Below are 18,283 nucleotides of genomic sequence, written 5' to 3' on the forward strand. Positions count from 1 at the left end.
AATTCCAGAGTGGTCTAAATGTATTTATACTTATTCCCAATCTGTATAGTTTATTAGATTTTGTGTGGTTCATGTTTTAATTTTTTGTTGTGTTGTATTTTATTTTCAGTATTATTTGGCTGCTATCTGTTCATTTTTTTTCAATACCAGAACTTAGCCTGAAAAATTCCACATTAGACATTAGCATGCACCTTTGAAAAGAAAGTGCATGACAGTCGGAACATGGCAAGCAGAAACCATTTTTCTTTCATATGCATTGGTATATACATTAGCCAATACAGTTTGCATACCCATATAGCCCTCTCCACTACAAATATAAGCACATATACAGTGTGTTCTCAGACAGAATGTCAAAATCCATATCCATTGGCTCGATGCAGTTGTAGACTATTATTACTGTAGATATATGATATGATATGTTATGAAAACCATAATAATAAATATATATTTTTCTGAAAGTACCATGTGGATTAGAGATGTCTTAGCATTTTCAGAATTACAGCAACAGCCAAAGTTTTCACCATTTGTACGCTATGCAGATGTGTTAAAAATGCCATATGCACATTAAACTATTTTTTGAATTAATCTGCATTGATAAGATGAATTTTACCATTCATCATGTAAAGAGATATGATGATACCCATTTGTGTGATCAGTGTAGAACTAAGAAGCAAAAAGATGAAAGATAATACCTGATAGCGTAGAGTTAAATATCAGTTCACTGATTATATGCAGTTATAAAACTCTTTCCCAGTCAGCTAAATGATGCTAGTAAAATATTCCTGGTGTTTGGATGGGCATAACTATGTTTTGTCTAAGCTCAAGCAGGTTCCAGTGGCTGTGGGCTTTAGGTCCTTCCCAGATACTTTCTGTCTTAGTTCTGTTTGGTGTTGCACCCTCTCAGTCAGAATTGGTACACAATTTGGATCTTCACTTGGACTCCAAGCTCCTGCTTGAAAAGGAGATACAACCAAAAAGTCTTTTCATAACTTTATAAAAAGAGTCTTTTGCTTAAGCCAAAAGAATGTTTGCATAACTATTCCTTGGATCAGGAGGTGCTGCTCATGGTTATTCATGTTTTTGTCATCTTCCACTTGAACTTTTGCAATGTATTCTACCATCCTTGAAGATCATCTAGAATCTGTGCTTAGTCCAGAATGCAGAATAGATAGTTATGGTTGCATCCATGGAACATCAGAGTTGCATTGGCTTCTTATTGGTTTCCAGGTGTAACACAAGTTACTGGTCACTACCTAGAAAATTCTTCACAGCACAGAGTGAGAACAGGGACTGCTTATCTTTGATTACATCTGCCTGAATCATGATGTCTAACCAACAAGGCATAAATTGGATTTCTTTATTAATCTAAATTTAATATCATCTAATGGACTCAGAAGGCACGCCTTTACTGATAAAGCTTCTGCCCTTTGGAACAACATAGTCATCTTTTATTTCATTCCCCAATATTTAGATGGCTCTGTTGGTCTTAAATAAAACTTTAAAACTTGGTTTTTATCCACTGGATCATTGAATTCACACTGAATCGGGATATTAGTAACCCTATCTCCTTAATAATTTGTGTTGTTGAAGATCTTGATCTCAATTTGTGCTGTTACATGTTTTGTTTTTAGGTTTTTGTGGAGTTTTTGAGAAGTTATGAAGTTTTTATTTTATGTTGGTCACTCAGAGTTGCAGGTTGGGAAGCCATATACATGGCATAAACAAACAAACAAAATATTAATGTCCTGATTTGGATCTCCGATGCATCCAGATTTAAATTAAGAATATACAGTAAGAAGCATGGATGTCCAACCTTTTGCCTTGCCTGAGCCTCCCTGAGTGAAAAGGAATTGTCTTGGGCCATATATAAAATATATAATATAGCTGATAAACAACAAATGTCCTTTAAAAGTTTACACTCTTGTGGGGCTGCACTACTAACTGTACAAGACTGCATGGGACCTGGAATAAAGTTAAGCTGTTACTATAAATTATTCTGTCAACAATTATTCTATAATCTAGCTTCATGTTTGTCTAAACATTAGGTTAGAATAGCATTATACCATTAGAATAAGTAGTTCTTCCATTCTTCTAATGGTATTTAAAGATGACAAAAAAAACTGTCCTTAACTGGATCCCACTTAAAAAAAACAATTTCACATCTTAAGGCTTCATTGTTCCAATATGATCTAGAAGTCCTATGAAACTCAGTGCAGCTTACATCTCAACATACATGTGAAAAGATTGACCTGTAAGCCCTGCTTGACTGTGTTCTAATCTGAATGTATTTGTGATGACCCAGGGTGTGGCACAAAGGCAACACAGTCAGATAATCAGTAAGAGTCCTTTTATTAGCTCCAATTTTGTCCTGGTTACCTTCTGGCTGGAGAAAAACTCTCCCAGGAACAGCCTTTGGCTGCAGAGAATCAAGTCCAAAACGTGGTCAACAAAAACTGTAACTATAAGTCCAATCAAAATGAGGTAATTAATCTGACAGGGCAGGAGCAAGAATTCTAGACATAAAGGCACAGTAATAACTCAACATGGTTGGGAAGACACCAGGAACACAGATAAGCAAAGTCAACACAAGATAAACTCACATTTGCTCCCAGCAGCTGCTGCATTCAGCATGCATTTCCTTTAACCTCTCATTCCCAGCTGTGGCTAATGAAGGGAATCAGGGCCCTTTCCTCCCTGTAAGTCATGCAACCCACATTGCTCTTTTCTCCATTCCTTCCTGCATGCCCTAGGATGAAGAGGGGGTGGGCCTGGGTCTTCCTCTGAACTCCCTCTCCCTTGTTCTACCTCTTCCCTGCTCTGCCCAGACGGACTTTGCCCTTCCCCAGTTTCCTCCACAGCCAACGGAGCCACATGCCCACTCCCTGTCAGCTGTTTGTCTTCTTCCTCGGACTCAGGCTCTAACAGGGGTATGGCAGTACTTTGGTAACTGATTGTACCCTTAATGACCAAAGCTGTAGCATTTTAACTCATATATAAATTCCTAAAATAAAATGGTAATGTTTTCAGGTTATTGAACAATGTTTTGTCTATGAGCCTGAATGAAAGTTCAGCATGACTTTGTTTAAGAAAGAGATAAAAAGGATGCAGATTGTCAGTGAAGTAAAATAGAAAGCACTTACAAATTCAGCTAAAAAGTAGAGTGATTTTGGCAAGAAGAATTCCTTGTGATTTGAAGGTTGCAATTTTTCAGTAATATTTATGAAGGTTAATTACTTCTCCTTTTTACAAACTATAGATTACCCAAGAATCAGACTGGTGTTCTGGGAATTGGGTCAATAACTATTGCTATCCTCTTCACCCTGCCCAAATATTTTTTCTGCTTAAGGCAAAAGCCAAGATGGCACCATCCACGACCAGCTCTGTTTTCCAAATCAATGCCATTGTCTGCTCTCCTGTATCTGCTGCTTGAGATGGTTGCTTCATTGTGCCTAATGGTTGGGCCAGGTTGTCATAGATATTAATGAACAACTGATACAAAAGTAAAACAAGTCTATTGATTTAGAAAGACAGGAAAGGATAACATTCAAGGTGTGTAATATGTTTTTATGTCTAATTTGGAAGAGGGCACGAAGAAATAATGTATATTCATTAATATTCAGTGAAAGAAAACTTAAAATGGTTTTACCCAATTTTGGAGTTAATTAATAATGCAATTTTAAGACTTTTTTCTTATTGGGCTGATTGTTTGAAAACTATATTTAGATTAGTTGAAATATATACAGACATTAATGGAAATAAAACAGTATTACTGAATGGGAAAAATACATTGGTTTTTTTTAGATTACCACAAGTATATTATCAAAGATAGTATGCCATACTGGGCATCTTTTGTACTAAAGGAAGATTAAATCTTTTGCCCCAATTTTTGCCCTCAGAAATTCTGGTTTTAGAAAGTATTTGCAGACTAATTTGTTGAGGAAATTATTTAATTCCTGAGTCACTTCAGGAACAATGATGTAGCTTTGCCTCTGTTTTATATACTGAGTCCTATAATCCTGCACAGCTTGGAAGAAGCTGGTCTCCTTTTCCAATTAACTGTCAAAGAATTGCATGTGAATACATATATTTTATGCTTTTATCTAAACTGTTAACCTTAGAAGCCATTTTATGTATATTTGACAGTTAAACTAGGAATACTTGTGTCCCCCCTTTTTTTGTAGTATCGATCTTTCTCCATTTATAATTGCTATTGATGGTAAAGAAATGCCCATCCCCCCCTTTCAGAATCTCCCGTAAGATCCTTAAGATCTCCTTCTTTTGCTTGCAGGAGTGCGTTTGGATCGAGTGCGTGGAGGCCGCCAGAAGTACAAAAGAAGACTGGACTCCGAAAGTAGTACTTATCTGAGTTTACAGATTTCCCCTCCAGCCAAAAAACCATGTAGGTGCCAGTTGCACACTCTCCGTATGGATTAAGCCTTCAATTTTCATTGATCTCCTGAAATTTTCATTGAGAGAATCAAATTCTCAATAATTTTAATTATACAGCAATTAAATACCATGGCCTAAATAAGGTCATCTGAGGCTATAGTGTACAAGTCTAAAGCTAAATTAAATGTTAGATAGAAAGCATTTCTACTGACACAATCAACATTTTCTTCCACCTTTTCTTTCTGGATCTCTCAATTCTGTTTTTCACAGGATGGCAGAATAAATTTGGGAGATGTGTCAGGATGAGAGAGCAGAGCTGATTCAATAATGAAGGCCATTCTGACAATAATGTTTGCATGATCATACTTTTCAATTTGAAAATATTTGTATAAATATAAGGAAGACACTGTTATTTCCCAGCTCATGTAGCCATGTAGTGATCAGCCTCCACACAGATATGATGACCTACCATCACTAAGTCTTTTTTTAAGGTGTTTTTTAAACTTGCTACTTTATCAGCTTGTCCATTGCTGATACTCTTTCCCTCAGACAGTTGATAATAATTTTTGAAGTATTTCATGATAGGACATTGAGGTAGTAATGATATTTGATTCTGGAAGCATTTGGCAGACTACAAAAATAGTTCTGATGTTCACACCAAATGGACATTTAGCTTGGTGCTTTTACCTGTATGAGGCATACGCTTTAATTATAGTCCTTCTTCATCATCAATATATTTATATTATTGCTTGTGGATTAATTATCTAGTACCATAGATTAACAGAGTGCTTTTTGTACAATAATTAGACCAGGATTTGGCAAATTATCTCCCTGCAACTATATATGGCTCCAAAACTTTCCTTTTTCCACCCAGAACCTCCTCTGATTGTGATTGATGAAAATCAGTGTGTACATAAAGACAAGAAATTATGATAAGAGGTCTAAAATAACCTTAATATAATTAAAGTCAACATTTAAAAAACCTTGTCCATCCTTAAAATTTCAATCCATATATGAAACATGATACTAGCCACTGTTGGCATCCCTTCTTACCTCCCAATTCTCTCCCTTCTAACTTCCAAATTAATGCTATTCCTGATCATCAAATATTGCTCTTCCCTAATTTAATGCGTCCTCTTAATAATTTCTTGGTTCGTCTTGAAATTATGTACCTACTGAAAATATCCTCAAAAAAATAAGGCCCCTTTGTGATAGGGGCGTTGTCCTCATTAGAGAACCCTAAAGAATCTATGTTGCTTCTGCAGTGTCTGTAATTAATAGATTCAACAAGATCAGAAGAATTATGTTCTGTGTGCATGTACTAACAGAATCTAAGGCACTTCACGTAAAAATTGCTCATATGAATAATTAGAAAAATATATAGAGAGAAGTGAGAAATGAATCATAATTCATTTGTATTTTCTCTCAGACACAGGGTTAAGGGTTATTGGCTCTTTTGTTTTTTATCCTCACTTTATTTCAGGAGAGTTCCATTTCCTTTATAGAAAATATGCACTGATACTGGTATCCTAAGAAAATTCATTTCAATATGATACTGGTTAGTTACAATATTCACCATTTTCAGAAATGGAACTTGATTTATTCTATAAGAATCTTAAAGATATCAGTAATCACCTTAAATTTGTCAAGAGTTACCCTAGAGTAAGATGGGCAGTTAAAATGTTTTATAAATAAATAAACATGATTAAAGATACGTGGGGATCAGGAAAGGGTCACAACTTGGTGGTAGGATATATAGTTTGCCTGCTTAATTTTACAGATTCAGCATGAAGTTTCCATTTTAAAAGGACCCAATATCAGGTGAAGAATTGCCCAGTGAACTGCTGGATCAAGATGAAAAGTACTATATTTCTAATAGATTTCAAGTAGCATATGCAAAACAAATAGAGGAACAAAAAAGTCTTGCTCTCTCTTTTGTAAAGATTTTAATATTTTTTTTTAGTTGCAGGAATTCACCACAAATATATTCTAATTTCTGCTTTGGGATTTTCAGTGACTAAAATAGTCTCCCACTTGCTGGTGGCTGAGCCAGAGAAGATTTATGCTATGCCTGACCCGACCATGCCGGAAAGTGACATCAAAGCATTGACAACGCTCTGTGACTTGGCAGACAGAGAGCTTGTTGTGATCATTGGCTGGGCAAAGCACATCCCAGGTAAGATGAGAGAGCTAAGATGGACACAAAGTGGGGATAAAGTTATTCATGTAAGGGAATTGTAAACTGTAACGGATCTTTTGTCTGCTGAACGGCACAGGAGCAATCCACTCTTCTTCAGCATGTCATGAATAACAAAACATTTCTTTCTGTTGTTGCTTTCAATATGTGGAAGGGGAAACATACATTTTGGACTAAAAAGGAGATCTATGAGTTCCACTTTCTAATGTCACCGGGATGAACAGGAGGTGGAAATGAAACTGTGCAAATATATCTTGTTTATTGTTATTGTGTTGTTTCTGTTTCCTGAGCTAATGCACATAGGGGCTACAGGGAAAATCAATCTTTAGCAAACAAAGGTTACAGGAGGACAGACTGTAGCTTCAATATCCTTTTTGCTTGTAGTATGATTTCCAGCACAATTATTGATTTATTTGTGTAAATTAATGTATCCATAGCTCCTGGCGATTACACTATATATTTAGCTTTGACCTGAAAAATCCAAGTAGATAGAGATTTGGAGAAAGAGGTCAGTCTGTAGATACTGCTTCTCAGCAAATCTTAATCCTGGTAGTGCTCTTCTTGAAGGAGGCCTGTTCTGTTAGGGATTACACTGCTCACTAGTTGGACAATCTGCCAGGACCTGATTCAGCACAAACCGAGTTAGGCTACTGATTAAGGCAACTCAGCCTGAAGACCCCAAGGGCTGAAGAGAATTAATAGAGAGGATAATCATGGGCCAAAGCCTACTAAGGCTTCTGTAAAGCTCACACCAATCATTTCATTTTGATATGTTTTTTCCTGCCTGAGAATTTCTGAGATCATTTCATAATTAACTAGACACTCTATTGCCCAGATGGAGTTTTAGTTGCAGCAATAACACATTTTTAACTGCTGGGGCATATGCTATACGTTGTATGTATCTACCTAAAATATATGGAGCATTTCCCAGATAATATATTCATTGTTTTTCTGGATACAATGTGGACTGCTGTTGTCTTTCTCTGATCCACAGTTGACTGCATCCTTCTTTATTATTTATTAAAGAAGCAAAATGTGCCATTTTGTAAAATGAAGTCCATTATTTGGAAATTGACATGTTATTTAAGAAGTTGATTTCTTGAGTAATTGAATCATTTCTGGATTTCATCTTGCATTTGGGGATATAAATTCTGAGCATATAATTCACTTGCTAGTTCTTTGTTTTTGGCATAGGCACAGGTGAAATAATGAAGATGGCTGTTTTAATGAAATTAATGAAACTGAATTGGAAAACATGTGGATGGTCGTGAGAAGCTGTAGGTACATTTGTCTAGTGGCAGAACCGATCCAAGACTTTAAACAAACACCTACCAAGTCAGTGCATTATAACTCACCCCCCAATAGCATCTGGAGGAGCTAGCAAAGTGGGGAAGGGTGGGGCTGGGAGGATGGAAGTGACGAAACAAATATCACAACAACATGATTCAAAAATGTGAGTGACATACTATGTCAGGTGTCAGAACCCAAGTGCACAATGGTGACTCTTCTTTCATGAGTTCACTGCATGTGTATCATCATTGCAGTTTGCTCTAAGCATCCATATTTGTATTATGATATTTCTAATATGAGATAATACAGTACTTTATACAACATTTATTTAAATTGTATTTTCATTAACAAAATTTAGCAGTCTGACCTGATTTTTCAGTTCAATTATTTGCATTCCCTGTTAATAAAGAATTATATATCCATCAATAATATTTAGTTGAAAGGAAGGGCTCAACTACATGTAATACACATAGTTAATTGCACTTGTGTATTGAGATTTTTTAAACTTGGCATAGTGACACTTTCCTTTTGTTTGCCAACAGACTGAGACATGTGTGTGTATATACAGCACACATTTTAAAGTCTGCATATTTCCAAAACCTGCCTCTAGAAGTTCGTTATTCGAGTGCAAATTCCCTGCAGTATCAAACTATGACAGAGAAAAAAATCTTAAACACCCTTTTCTGAATATATAAAAATACCGTATGTGTTTATGGGGTTTATTAAGTATTATACAGAATTATAGAATGATAGAGGTGGAAGAGATCTCAAGCAGGAGACCTACACCCTATTTCAAACCAATGTCCAATCTCATCTTAAAAACTTCCGGTGATGGAGCACCCACAATTTTTGAAGGCAAACCATTCTACTGATTAATTATTCTCACCAACAGAAAATTTCTCCTTAATTCTAGGTTGGATCTCTCTTTGTTAAGCTTTCATTCATGACATATTGTCCTGCTCTCAGGTGCTTTGGAGAATAGTTTGACTCTCTCCTCTCTGAGTCAGCCCTCAAATACTGGAAGGTTTCTTATCATTTCATCCCTAATCCTTCTCCTCAGTAGACTAGAATTCCCAATTCCCGCAACCATTTATCCTATGGTTCAGCCTCCAGTCCCCTAATCATCTTTATTGCTCTTCTATGCATTATCTCTAGAACTTCAACACCTTGTTGTATAGTGATCAAAACTAGATGCAGTATTCCAAAAGTGATCTCACTAGTGGAGTACAAAGCAGCACTGTCACTTCTCATGATCTTGATATTATCCCTGTGTTGATAGCACTAGGACATTAACTTTTTTGGAGCAGCTGCAGCACACTGCTGGCTCATACTTCAGTGTTTGTAGACTAGGGCTCCTCTCATGTATGTTGCTGGCACCAGGTACCACCTATTCTACACCTGTGCATTTGGTTTTTCTCTTCTCACCACTGAACTGCATTCCATCCCTTCCAGCTTTGCAACTACCCTTTGTATTAATGGCTGGGATGTTGCTTCCACTTCCATGATAAGTCTCTGCAAGTAGAAGAAATGTCTGTTTAGAGGTTGTGATGAGAGGGGCTCTCCCCAGGTACCTATTTTGCTACTACCCTGGCTAAGAAGGTGAAAGCCACACACAGAATGAAATACGGCTAGTGGAATGACAGCAGATGTGTCTATAGTGATCTCAGATGCTATAATTACCTCTCTCTTTATTACAGCTGCTAATGGCCCTCCAGGATGACAGAAATTATAATAAATTAATAGATTATGAACTACTTGCTACAAATTATGCATTTTCTCTCTTTGAAAACTCTGGCTTTCAAATGCTAAAAAAGAATGTAAGGCTATGACTTCATGAATTTAAATACTACAACTGTAATTGAAGAGCTTTGACATTAATCTGGGGGTCCTTCCAAGAGAAGGAGCTCCGGTCCAGAAAAAAACATTAAAAGCTGTTAGGGGAAAAAAAAACACATTTAATCTTGGTCAAATAAGCCAACTTTACAAATCTTTTTACTTTGGTGGTGCAGTGGTTAGAATGCATTACTGCAAGTGACTGCAGGCTGCCTGCACTTTGGCAGTTCAAATCTCACCAAGCTCAAGGTTGACTCAGCCTTCCATCCTTCTGAGGTCAGTAAAATGAGGACCCAGATTGTTGGGGACATTATGTTGACTCTGTAAACCACTTAGAGAGGGCTGTAAAAGCACTGTGAAGTGGTATATAAGTCTGAGTGCTATTGTTACTGCTATTTTTAAAAGTGTTAATGTTATTCCTTTTAAGTAACATTCCAGAAGTTTATTTCCAAATAACAAAGTTCTTATATGAAACTTCTTTAACCGAGGATTAAAGGACACCAGTATAATAAAAGTTGTCCTTCTGTAGATTCTTAATATCCAAAAAGCAATTTACAAGCCATTCCGTGTGAAAAAGATTAAGAAAAGAAATGGTCCAACCTGATGTGTCTTTGAAGATTCTGAACCACAGCTTGGGCAAAATTGATTTTCCTGGTTCCCAGAACAACAGTTTTGAATTCTGTATCTAATTCTGGTCTTTTGTTTCAAATAGTTGTATGAGATGCCTTCGTGATTTTTACAAACCAATCACAGTATAAACAGATATCTACTGTTTTCTTCTATCTTCCATCTTATTGGTGACATTCTGTCACTGAATATGAAAGCCCTATCTTAGGTGTCTTGTCTAAGACTTATTAATAGATCAAATGTTTCTATCATTTTTAAATGATACCAATTTACTGTAATCTTCATAAATTTGATTATCCATGCATGAAATCTTTCTCATCTTTTCTTTTATATGTCTTGAATTTTAAGCTAATGATTCACCTACAATGATCTTCTTTTTAAAACATAATAAATTAGTCAATCGAACCTTTCTTTCTAATAAAAAATGTTCTTATTTAGAATGCTAATCTTTGAAAAAAATAAAGCCCTCAAGTCAAACTTGATTCTTGGTGACTACATTAATGCATTTTCTTGGAAGTGGCATAAGTAATTGGCCATTATACAATACTTTTCTTTCTTGTTTTAATTTCCCAATCCAATCTATAAACCTGGAATTTTGTAGCAGTTCTCCATCTAAGTATTGCACTAAGGGTAAAATTTTTTGGTTTCTAATCTGCCCCCCCAAAATTAATTTTCAGATTGAATCTATGAGCTACTTTAAACATAAAATGATTGCATTTCCAAATGGATTTGGAAAGATATAAACATGGCTTGAAAATTTGAAAGACTTTTGTTTATGGGCAAAACCACATTTTTATGCATCAGTTTGAAAGTCCAAATCAATTCAAAAATTTATGAGTAGATTGATTTTTGAAAATCAAAAGTCCAAATCAAGTTGGTTCAACTTTACAAATGAATTTTGGAATTTGAATCAGATCAAACCTGATTTGCACTATTGAACATGAACTGCAGTAAAGATACATATACAGTAAACTCTTGATTCTCCAGACTTCCATTAAGCATACTCTTGGTGCAATAGCAATTTTTTTTTACTACACTAGACAACATGTGTTGCTTCTGAAGAACTGGACAATTTACATAATATAAGTCATTTGTGTCAATTAATGACATTTGTGTAATTATGAAAATCACATGTTTACATCATCTAAATCACTCTTCCTGATACAAATATACAAATGTCAATTCTGTAATTGGGCAGATGGTATAAATTATGTCAATGATACAGATTTGAATTTAATAGACATTTAGATTTAATGGATATTTCTTTCCTCTTAAACAGCCTGTTAAGTCAAGATTTTATAAAATGCAACATTAGACATTTGCTTTCGGTTTCTTTTCTTATACTTAATTATAGTTGTTTTTTTCTTATGGGAATTAAACAAAGTCTCCTGTGTTTCCTCTTCAAATTTTGTATTGGAAAGATGGGAAATGAAATCACTGCAGTGGAGCCTCAGAAAAGGTGCAATGCATTACAAATTTATTCTTCATTCAGTGTTGTATCAAAATAAAATAGCTCACAAATACTTACTATTTAAAAATACTAAATTGCAACAATAAAAATGAAATAAAGCAATGCCAAAAGAACTTTCATTAAAATGTGGGAAGGGAAGGCAGACCAAACAAATGAAAATCATTCCTCCACAATAAACTTTCAGTGAGGCCTGGATCAGTCATGGGATTCAATTTTTTTTTACTCCCAGTTCTGTGGGCGTGGCTTGGTGGGTGTGGCAGGGGAAGGAGTAAAATCTCCAGTCAGAGGTGGTATTTGCCGGTTCTCCAAACTACTCAAAATTTCCGCTACCGGTTCTCCAGAACTGGTCAGAACCTGCTGAATACCACCTCTGGCCTGGATGAAGGAATCAGTGTTCAACAGGAGCCTAATAGGCACTTGTTGACTCTTGGAGAGTCATTCAAGAGCACCAGAGCAGTAGAAATTATGAATGCAGTGTTTGATCAGTGAGGAATAAACAACACTTATTTCTTTTTATTATTAACTAAGGAAAGAAAAGTGACATCAGACTCTCATGTAAACCTCTGTAGAGATTCTCAGTCATCCAGGTCATGGTTGTCCCAAAGGAGCTTTTTCAGGAGGTAACTTGATGTTTTTTCTTTGAAGATGTTTTGCTTCTCATCCAAGAAGCTTCACCTGAGTAGTGTTCCTGGTTCCTTTTAGGAACAGAATTGTTTTGAGAGAGTGAGTCGTGAGCAAGAGTGCACTGCACACATGAGTGCACCACACGCAAGTGGCTTTGGTTTTTCTTCTTCAATTTATTTGTGTCCTCCTTCTCATTGTAAAAAAGTTGGTCACCTTACTTTTAGCATACAATTTGGGATGAACACCCTTTGAATGGTGTGGGAGTAGGAATGGAATTCCAGATAAAAAATGCAGACTACAGGAGCAAGACTATTCAAGTGATCCTGAGGACACAGATAAACTACAAATGACCAGCTACAAGGAATATAAATCCTTTCATTCCCCACTGTTCTGCCAGAGCTGAAGAAGCTTCTTAGATGAGAAGCAAAACGTCTTCAAAGCAAAACAAGATAGTCCAGTTACCTCCTGTAAAAGCATCTTTGTCTCATGTAAAATATTTAATAATATTAGTTGAGGTGACATGATTGTGCAAACATAAATGATAGATGACAGATGACAGAACTGAACCTGAGAAAGAAGTTTTAATCATCCACTCTGGTTCAAGCTGGAGAATACTGAAACCAAAATCTGAAGTTGTATGTACTTTTAAATATAGCAATGTCTCAGAAATTAGTGAAAAACAAGCTAGACTGTCTGATGAATATCTTAATGAAAGATCCAAGCACAAAGTGCATAGTTAAAATGTTTAACTGTACCAGTCAAAATGAGAACAACCTGAATGAAAAAAATTGATGTAATCCTTCACCTGGCTGAAGACCTTTCTATGTGGTTGGCACAAAATATCTTCATCTTCAGATTTTGAGTTCTTTGCTGACTCGGAGTAGATTTAATGTCTTTAACGTGTTAAAAAGGTGGGCAATCTTCATGTTTTAATTTTACTGTCAAAATTAGAACTTCTTCTGAAGCATGGACTTTAAAATAGTCTGTGAATTTTGTATATTGTAATATATTATAATGTAAAGCTTTAAGAACATAATTTTGTTGCTAAGTATATGTAGTGTAACAGTCAAAAAGCTCCTTTACTCAACCATGGCTGATTGTAGGTGGTTGTTGTTGAAGGCATACAGGACAGAGCAAAAGTTTGTCGTCACCATTGAATGGCAGCCCAGTTTTGCCAAGTCAAGCGCCTTTCCACATTTGCCAAACAAAGATCGAATTTGTAATTCATCTCCAGAGTGCCCCAGATTCCTCTTCAGCTGTCCTCTAATTTCTTCTTGCCCTCTTCTCTAGTGCTTTATTGATCCATACCACTTACCTGTCAGACTTCATACACGCACATATAACATGTGACAGCTGATTGGTATCTGTTAATTAATGTGGCTTGCGGCCTCTTTTCTATTCAGTGGCCTGATAAGGGAAATTGGATGTCTAAGGACTGCTATGCCATTATCACCCCATACCTCCTTTGGCAACACAAATACAAAACAGGGTATAGTGATAAATAAATGCCACTGACCCATCCCTCTGCCCTCTCTTCCTTTAGTTGAGATAGCTGAGATAGAAAAATAGACCTCCCGACCAGTCAATATAGCAATCACTGGCTCTTTTGTTAATTGCTAGGTTGATAGCAAGAGGAATCAAAACATCCTGGCTCCCTTGGTCCAGTTCAGGAAGGCACACACAACTGCATGAGCTGAGGGGTTTTGGGGGAAGGAATAAAGGCTTCTGGATAAGGGTAGATCACAGTTAATGAGACATGCACATCGCTAAGTCATAAAAAAGAACTCTAGGCTAACAGTGAAAGCAGTTAGACTAAAATAAGAAGAGGAGAATAGTTTCATAAGACACATGGAAAAGTTTTATGCCAAACTGCTGATACTTTTTATTTTTATATACTATTTAGTACCAAGTAATGAAATTGAAGTATCCTCTATAGAAGAAACATGTATGTTTTTTATTTAACTAAGTCTTCACACAATACGTCCAAGGTTTGACCTCTTAGTACATTCTTTCCCAAATTGGTACCTTCAGAAGTGTTAGGAGATTCAATTCTCATATTCTGAAAGGCACAAATTTGGAGATGGTATTTTAACATATTGTAAGGTACGTGCGGCATGGCTGTAGCTGCCAATAATGTTTTTATCTTCTGTTTTCGTATCGCTAGCAAGGGGGGAAATCTTCTATACAAGGACTCTTGCCTATTCTCAATCATTTTGAAAGAGCATCCCACAAGCAAACATATTCATATTACAAGAATGAAAATAGTATGGCACTCTCTTGAGTATCATTATAATGGTAATTTTATCTCAAGAGTGGGATACTTAGTGATACTGGTGTAAATTTCTTAGCACTTCTAAGGATTTTAAATTGGAATATTGAGAGATAAGTTTATTGTTACACTTCCTTATGTTTTATACTACAAAATCTCCCTGCTACCTCTTCCACACTTGCTAGAATGCCAAACTGTGTTTTCATTGACGGAACAATTCCTTTTCAAGCTTACTTTTGATTTTTTGCAGATCTGCAGTTGGAAAGCAGATTTGTTCTCAGTCATTAGACTTAACTGGTTCTGATGGACTTAGTTACAGGTTGTTGCTTTTTGTTTGTGTTTTACCTTTTTTACTTTGACGGTTAATTCAGTGTATCTGTTTGCAGGGCAGTTCTTTTTCCCCTGGGCCTGAAGATACAGTTACAGTATTTGGAATTCCATAAGTGATTTAATGTTTGTTTGCTTGTTTAAAACATGTATACAGCTGCCCATCTTTCAGCCAACACTGGGTGGCTCCCAATCAAATCATGTTTGACTTCTTAAAGTTAGATGTTGCTGCTTTGATGAAGCGGCTTAACCAAAGTATTTTACCCAGATAAGGTGAGAACTTATATCTTCCAATAAGGCCTCCTCTCCTTCTATGAGTAAACTGTTTACTCAACTCTTTATTAAGGAGGAGAAATAATGCATGGTTCAGTGATAGCTAATATTAAGTCCTTATTTCTTTGAGTCATGGTCAAACCTTTCTCCGTTTGTACATTCTGTATAGTAATGTTGCACACACATACAAAAGATTACGCTTTGATCAGGCTGTTGCAACTACCATTTTGCCCTTGTTGACCCTCCTCACTCCCTCCCAACTGTTGATACTGCTGAAATACAAGTGCATTTGAAGTAGTGTTTTCTGTGATAACGTAACTGACTGGTTTCCAAGGGGTAGGACGATTTTAAGTACAGCGCATCATCCTTCTCTTTCTCTCCTTGTCATGTTAACACGGTAATGACTAGACTGGAACAAAACATCCCGAAAGGGCATATTACAAGGCATGCTGGCAAGACCGAAGCACTGGCTTTTGAAATATTAAAGCAGTTACATTCTCCATAGGGATCAGTGCAGCCAATTTGAAGACTTTCCTCGTTGTCTTTACTTGCACAGTTGCACCACTTCACTTTGCTGTTCATTCTGATGAAAGTCGGGGTTTTGTATGCAGAGTCATTTAGGAGGACCTTCTAATAAAGGTTCCAGCGCTTCAGGAATGGTATTCGGTGAAGCATCTCTTGGGAGTGCTTTGCCCAGCTCTAGGAATAATTGTCCAGATAAATAGGAAGTAGCTATGATGACCTGGGGCGTGACACAAAAATAACAAAGTCACAAAAGTAGAATAGATTCCCTTTAATGCCTCCAACTTGGCCCCAATGTTCAGTTATCTTCAGCTGGATAACAAACAGTTTATGAAGGGCAGAAATGCAGTCCGAACCCAAAGTAAAGATAATTAGAAATAAAACAACAACACAAATCACACTAAAGTAATTAACACAACAGGCCAGGATGATAAATTGCAGACTTTCAAAGGATAACGCAGCACCCACAGTTGGGAGGACGCCAAAACTCAGATAAGCCTCAACCAAGATAAAGCATGCTTTATTTCCAGCAATGAGCTGTGTGCAAACACCCCACTTATATCCTGTTCTCCCAGCAGCAACTAATGAAAGGGATCAGGGCCTTCTTCTCTCTCATAAGCCACGTTGCTCCCTTCTCTGTTCCTCCCTGCGTGCCCTAGGATGAAGAGGGGATGGCCCTGGGACTTTCTATGAATGCCCAGCCAGACTGTGCCCTTCCCTCATTTCTTCCACAGCCACCGGAGCCACACTCCCACTCCCTGTCAGCTGCTCAATCTCCCCCTCAGAGTCAGACTCCAACAAGGGCATGACAGTAGCTTCTTATGTGAAGCTGCTTTCTCTTTTGAAAATCTGAATAGGCCTCTGTCTTATTGAAGTGTGCCTATAGGACTGGCTCAGAGTCAAAACCATTCCACTGGGGAGTTTGTCTACGGACATTTTTCCTGTAACAGCCAAAGAATTCTGCGAGTTGAAGTCACAAAACGGCACTTGGAAAGGTTAGTCTAAGATCCATTTTTGCAATTGTTTTTAGGGTTAATTTCTTATGTCAAAAGAAAAAACTCCCCAACAACCATAAGGTGAATTGCCTCTGCCAGTTTTCTAGGAAGCAGCAACCCAGTGCCTTTACTCAGCCAATATTCCTAATCTGCTGTTCCTTTGCCTTGCCAGGATTTTCTAACCTTTCTTTGGGAGACCAGATGAGCTTACTGCAGAGCGCCTGGATGGAAATCCTCATTCTGGGCATTGTGTATCGCTCATTACCGTATGAGGATAAACTGGTCTATGCTGAAGATTACATCATGGATGAGGAACATTCACGTTTGACGGGGCTCCTGGAGCTCTATTTGGCCATCCTGCAGCTGGTGCGGAGGTACAAAAAGCTGAAGGTGGAGAAGGAAGAGTTTGTCACTCTGAAGGCTCTGGCTCTGGCCAATTCAGGTACGTCGTGGACAAAAGGATTAGCAGCTGGGAATGTGGGGAGATTTTTTTTTTTGGTAAGAGTAAAAAAATGGTACATTTGCTTTGAAAGGAGGAATAAGCCCATTGTTACAACTTGGGAAGAAAGTACCCTCCATCTGAATTCAGGCTAATAGCTCCCCATCTCCTGACCTCTATAAGAAAGAACAATTATTGATTTTGTAATTAACAGTTCATCAGAGCTATATTGATAACAGTTCGGCATTGGCTTGCTAGAAATAAATCCCATAATATTGGCTCATTTCTATAATCACTTATCAAAGTTAGGTCCTCTGTGCACTTGAGAAAAAAAGGGTGGAAAGCTTGATGAGTCTACAACTGCCTCTTTGATAAGAGCATTTGTTACTATACAACTGTTATATACGGGTTTTTGGTTGTAGTTGTTTTTTTGCTCTTCCACCAACCTATCATCTTGCAGAGCTTTTGAACTGTTTATTTAAATGCACGTGAAAATGATCTGGGTGGGTTGATTATTTTTGGATCTTTCGGCTCAAAGGACACTAAAAGCCTAGCATGTTTATGTATATTTATGACACTAATGTTACAGAGACCTAGCAGCCAATCAGTTATTTTACTTTCTGCTCAAAAACTGAGTACAGTGAGCTATCAGCCAATTATTTTCTTGCTTACCAGCCAGTTAAACAAGCACCATGTCTCTAAACCTGTTCCTTTGTATTATCTAAATACAAATCCCTTTCTATTCTGTTCAAAAATAACAAACAGTAAGCAGGGGTGGGATTCAATTTTTTTTAACAACGAGTTCTGTGGGCATGGCTTAGTTGGTGGGCGTGGCTTGGTGGTCATGTGACTGGGTGGACATGGCTTGGTGGTCATGTTATTGGCTGGCGTGGCCAACTCAATATCACTCACATGGAGGCACGCATCTCCTCGCCTGGCCTCTCATGATTGTGGGGATGCTGCAACAGTAGTAAGTGTGAAAAATGGTCATAAGTCACTTTTTTCAGTGCCATTGTAACTTTGAATG

General features: G+C 37.1%; 1 protein-coding gene across 4 annotated transcripts in view; it reads left to right on the forward strand.

Moving 5' to 3' along the window:
• The window catches only part of ESRRB (estrogen related receptor beta), a 102,192-nt gene that overhangs the window by 80,284 nt on the left and 3,625 nt on the right, over positions 1-18,283 (forward strand). For all 4 annotated transcript variants that reach the window (XM_026705271.2, XM_087922005.1, XM_087922004.1 and 1 more), the window contains 3 exons: positions 4,289-4,399; positions 6,404-6,565; positions 16,990-17,259. In XM_026705271.2, the coding sequence (XP_026561056.2) occupies positions 4,289-4,399; positions 6,404-6,565; positions 16,990-17,259 (543 nt within the window). The remainder of the gene's footprint in view (positions 1-4,288; positions 4,400-6,403; positions 6,566-16,989; positions 17,260-18,283) is intronic.

Source organism: Pseudonaja textilis, chromosome 1, assembly GCF_049901715.1.
Source record: "Pseudonaja textilis isolate UNSWEBS1 chromosome 1, rPseTex1.2, whole genome shotgun sequence".
Classification (NCBI taxonomy): domain Eukaryota; kingdom Metazoa; phylum Chordata; class Lepidosauria; order Squamata; family Elapidae; genus Pseudonaja; species Pseudonaja textilis.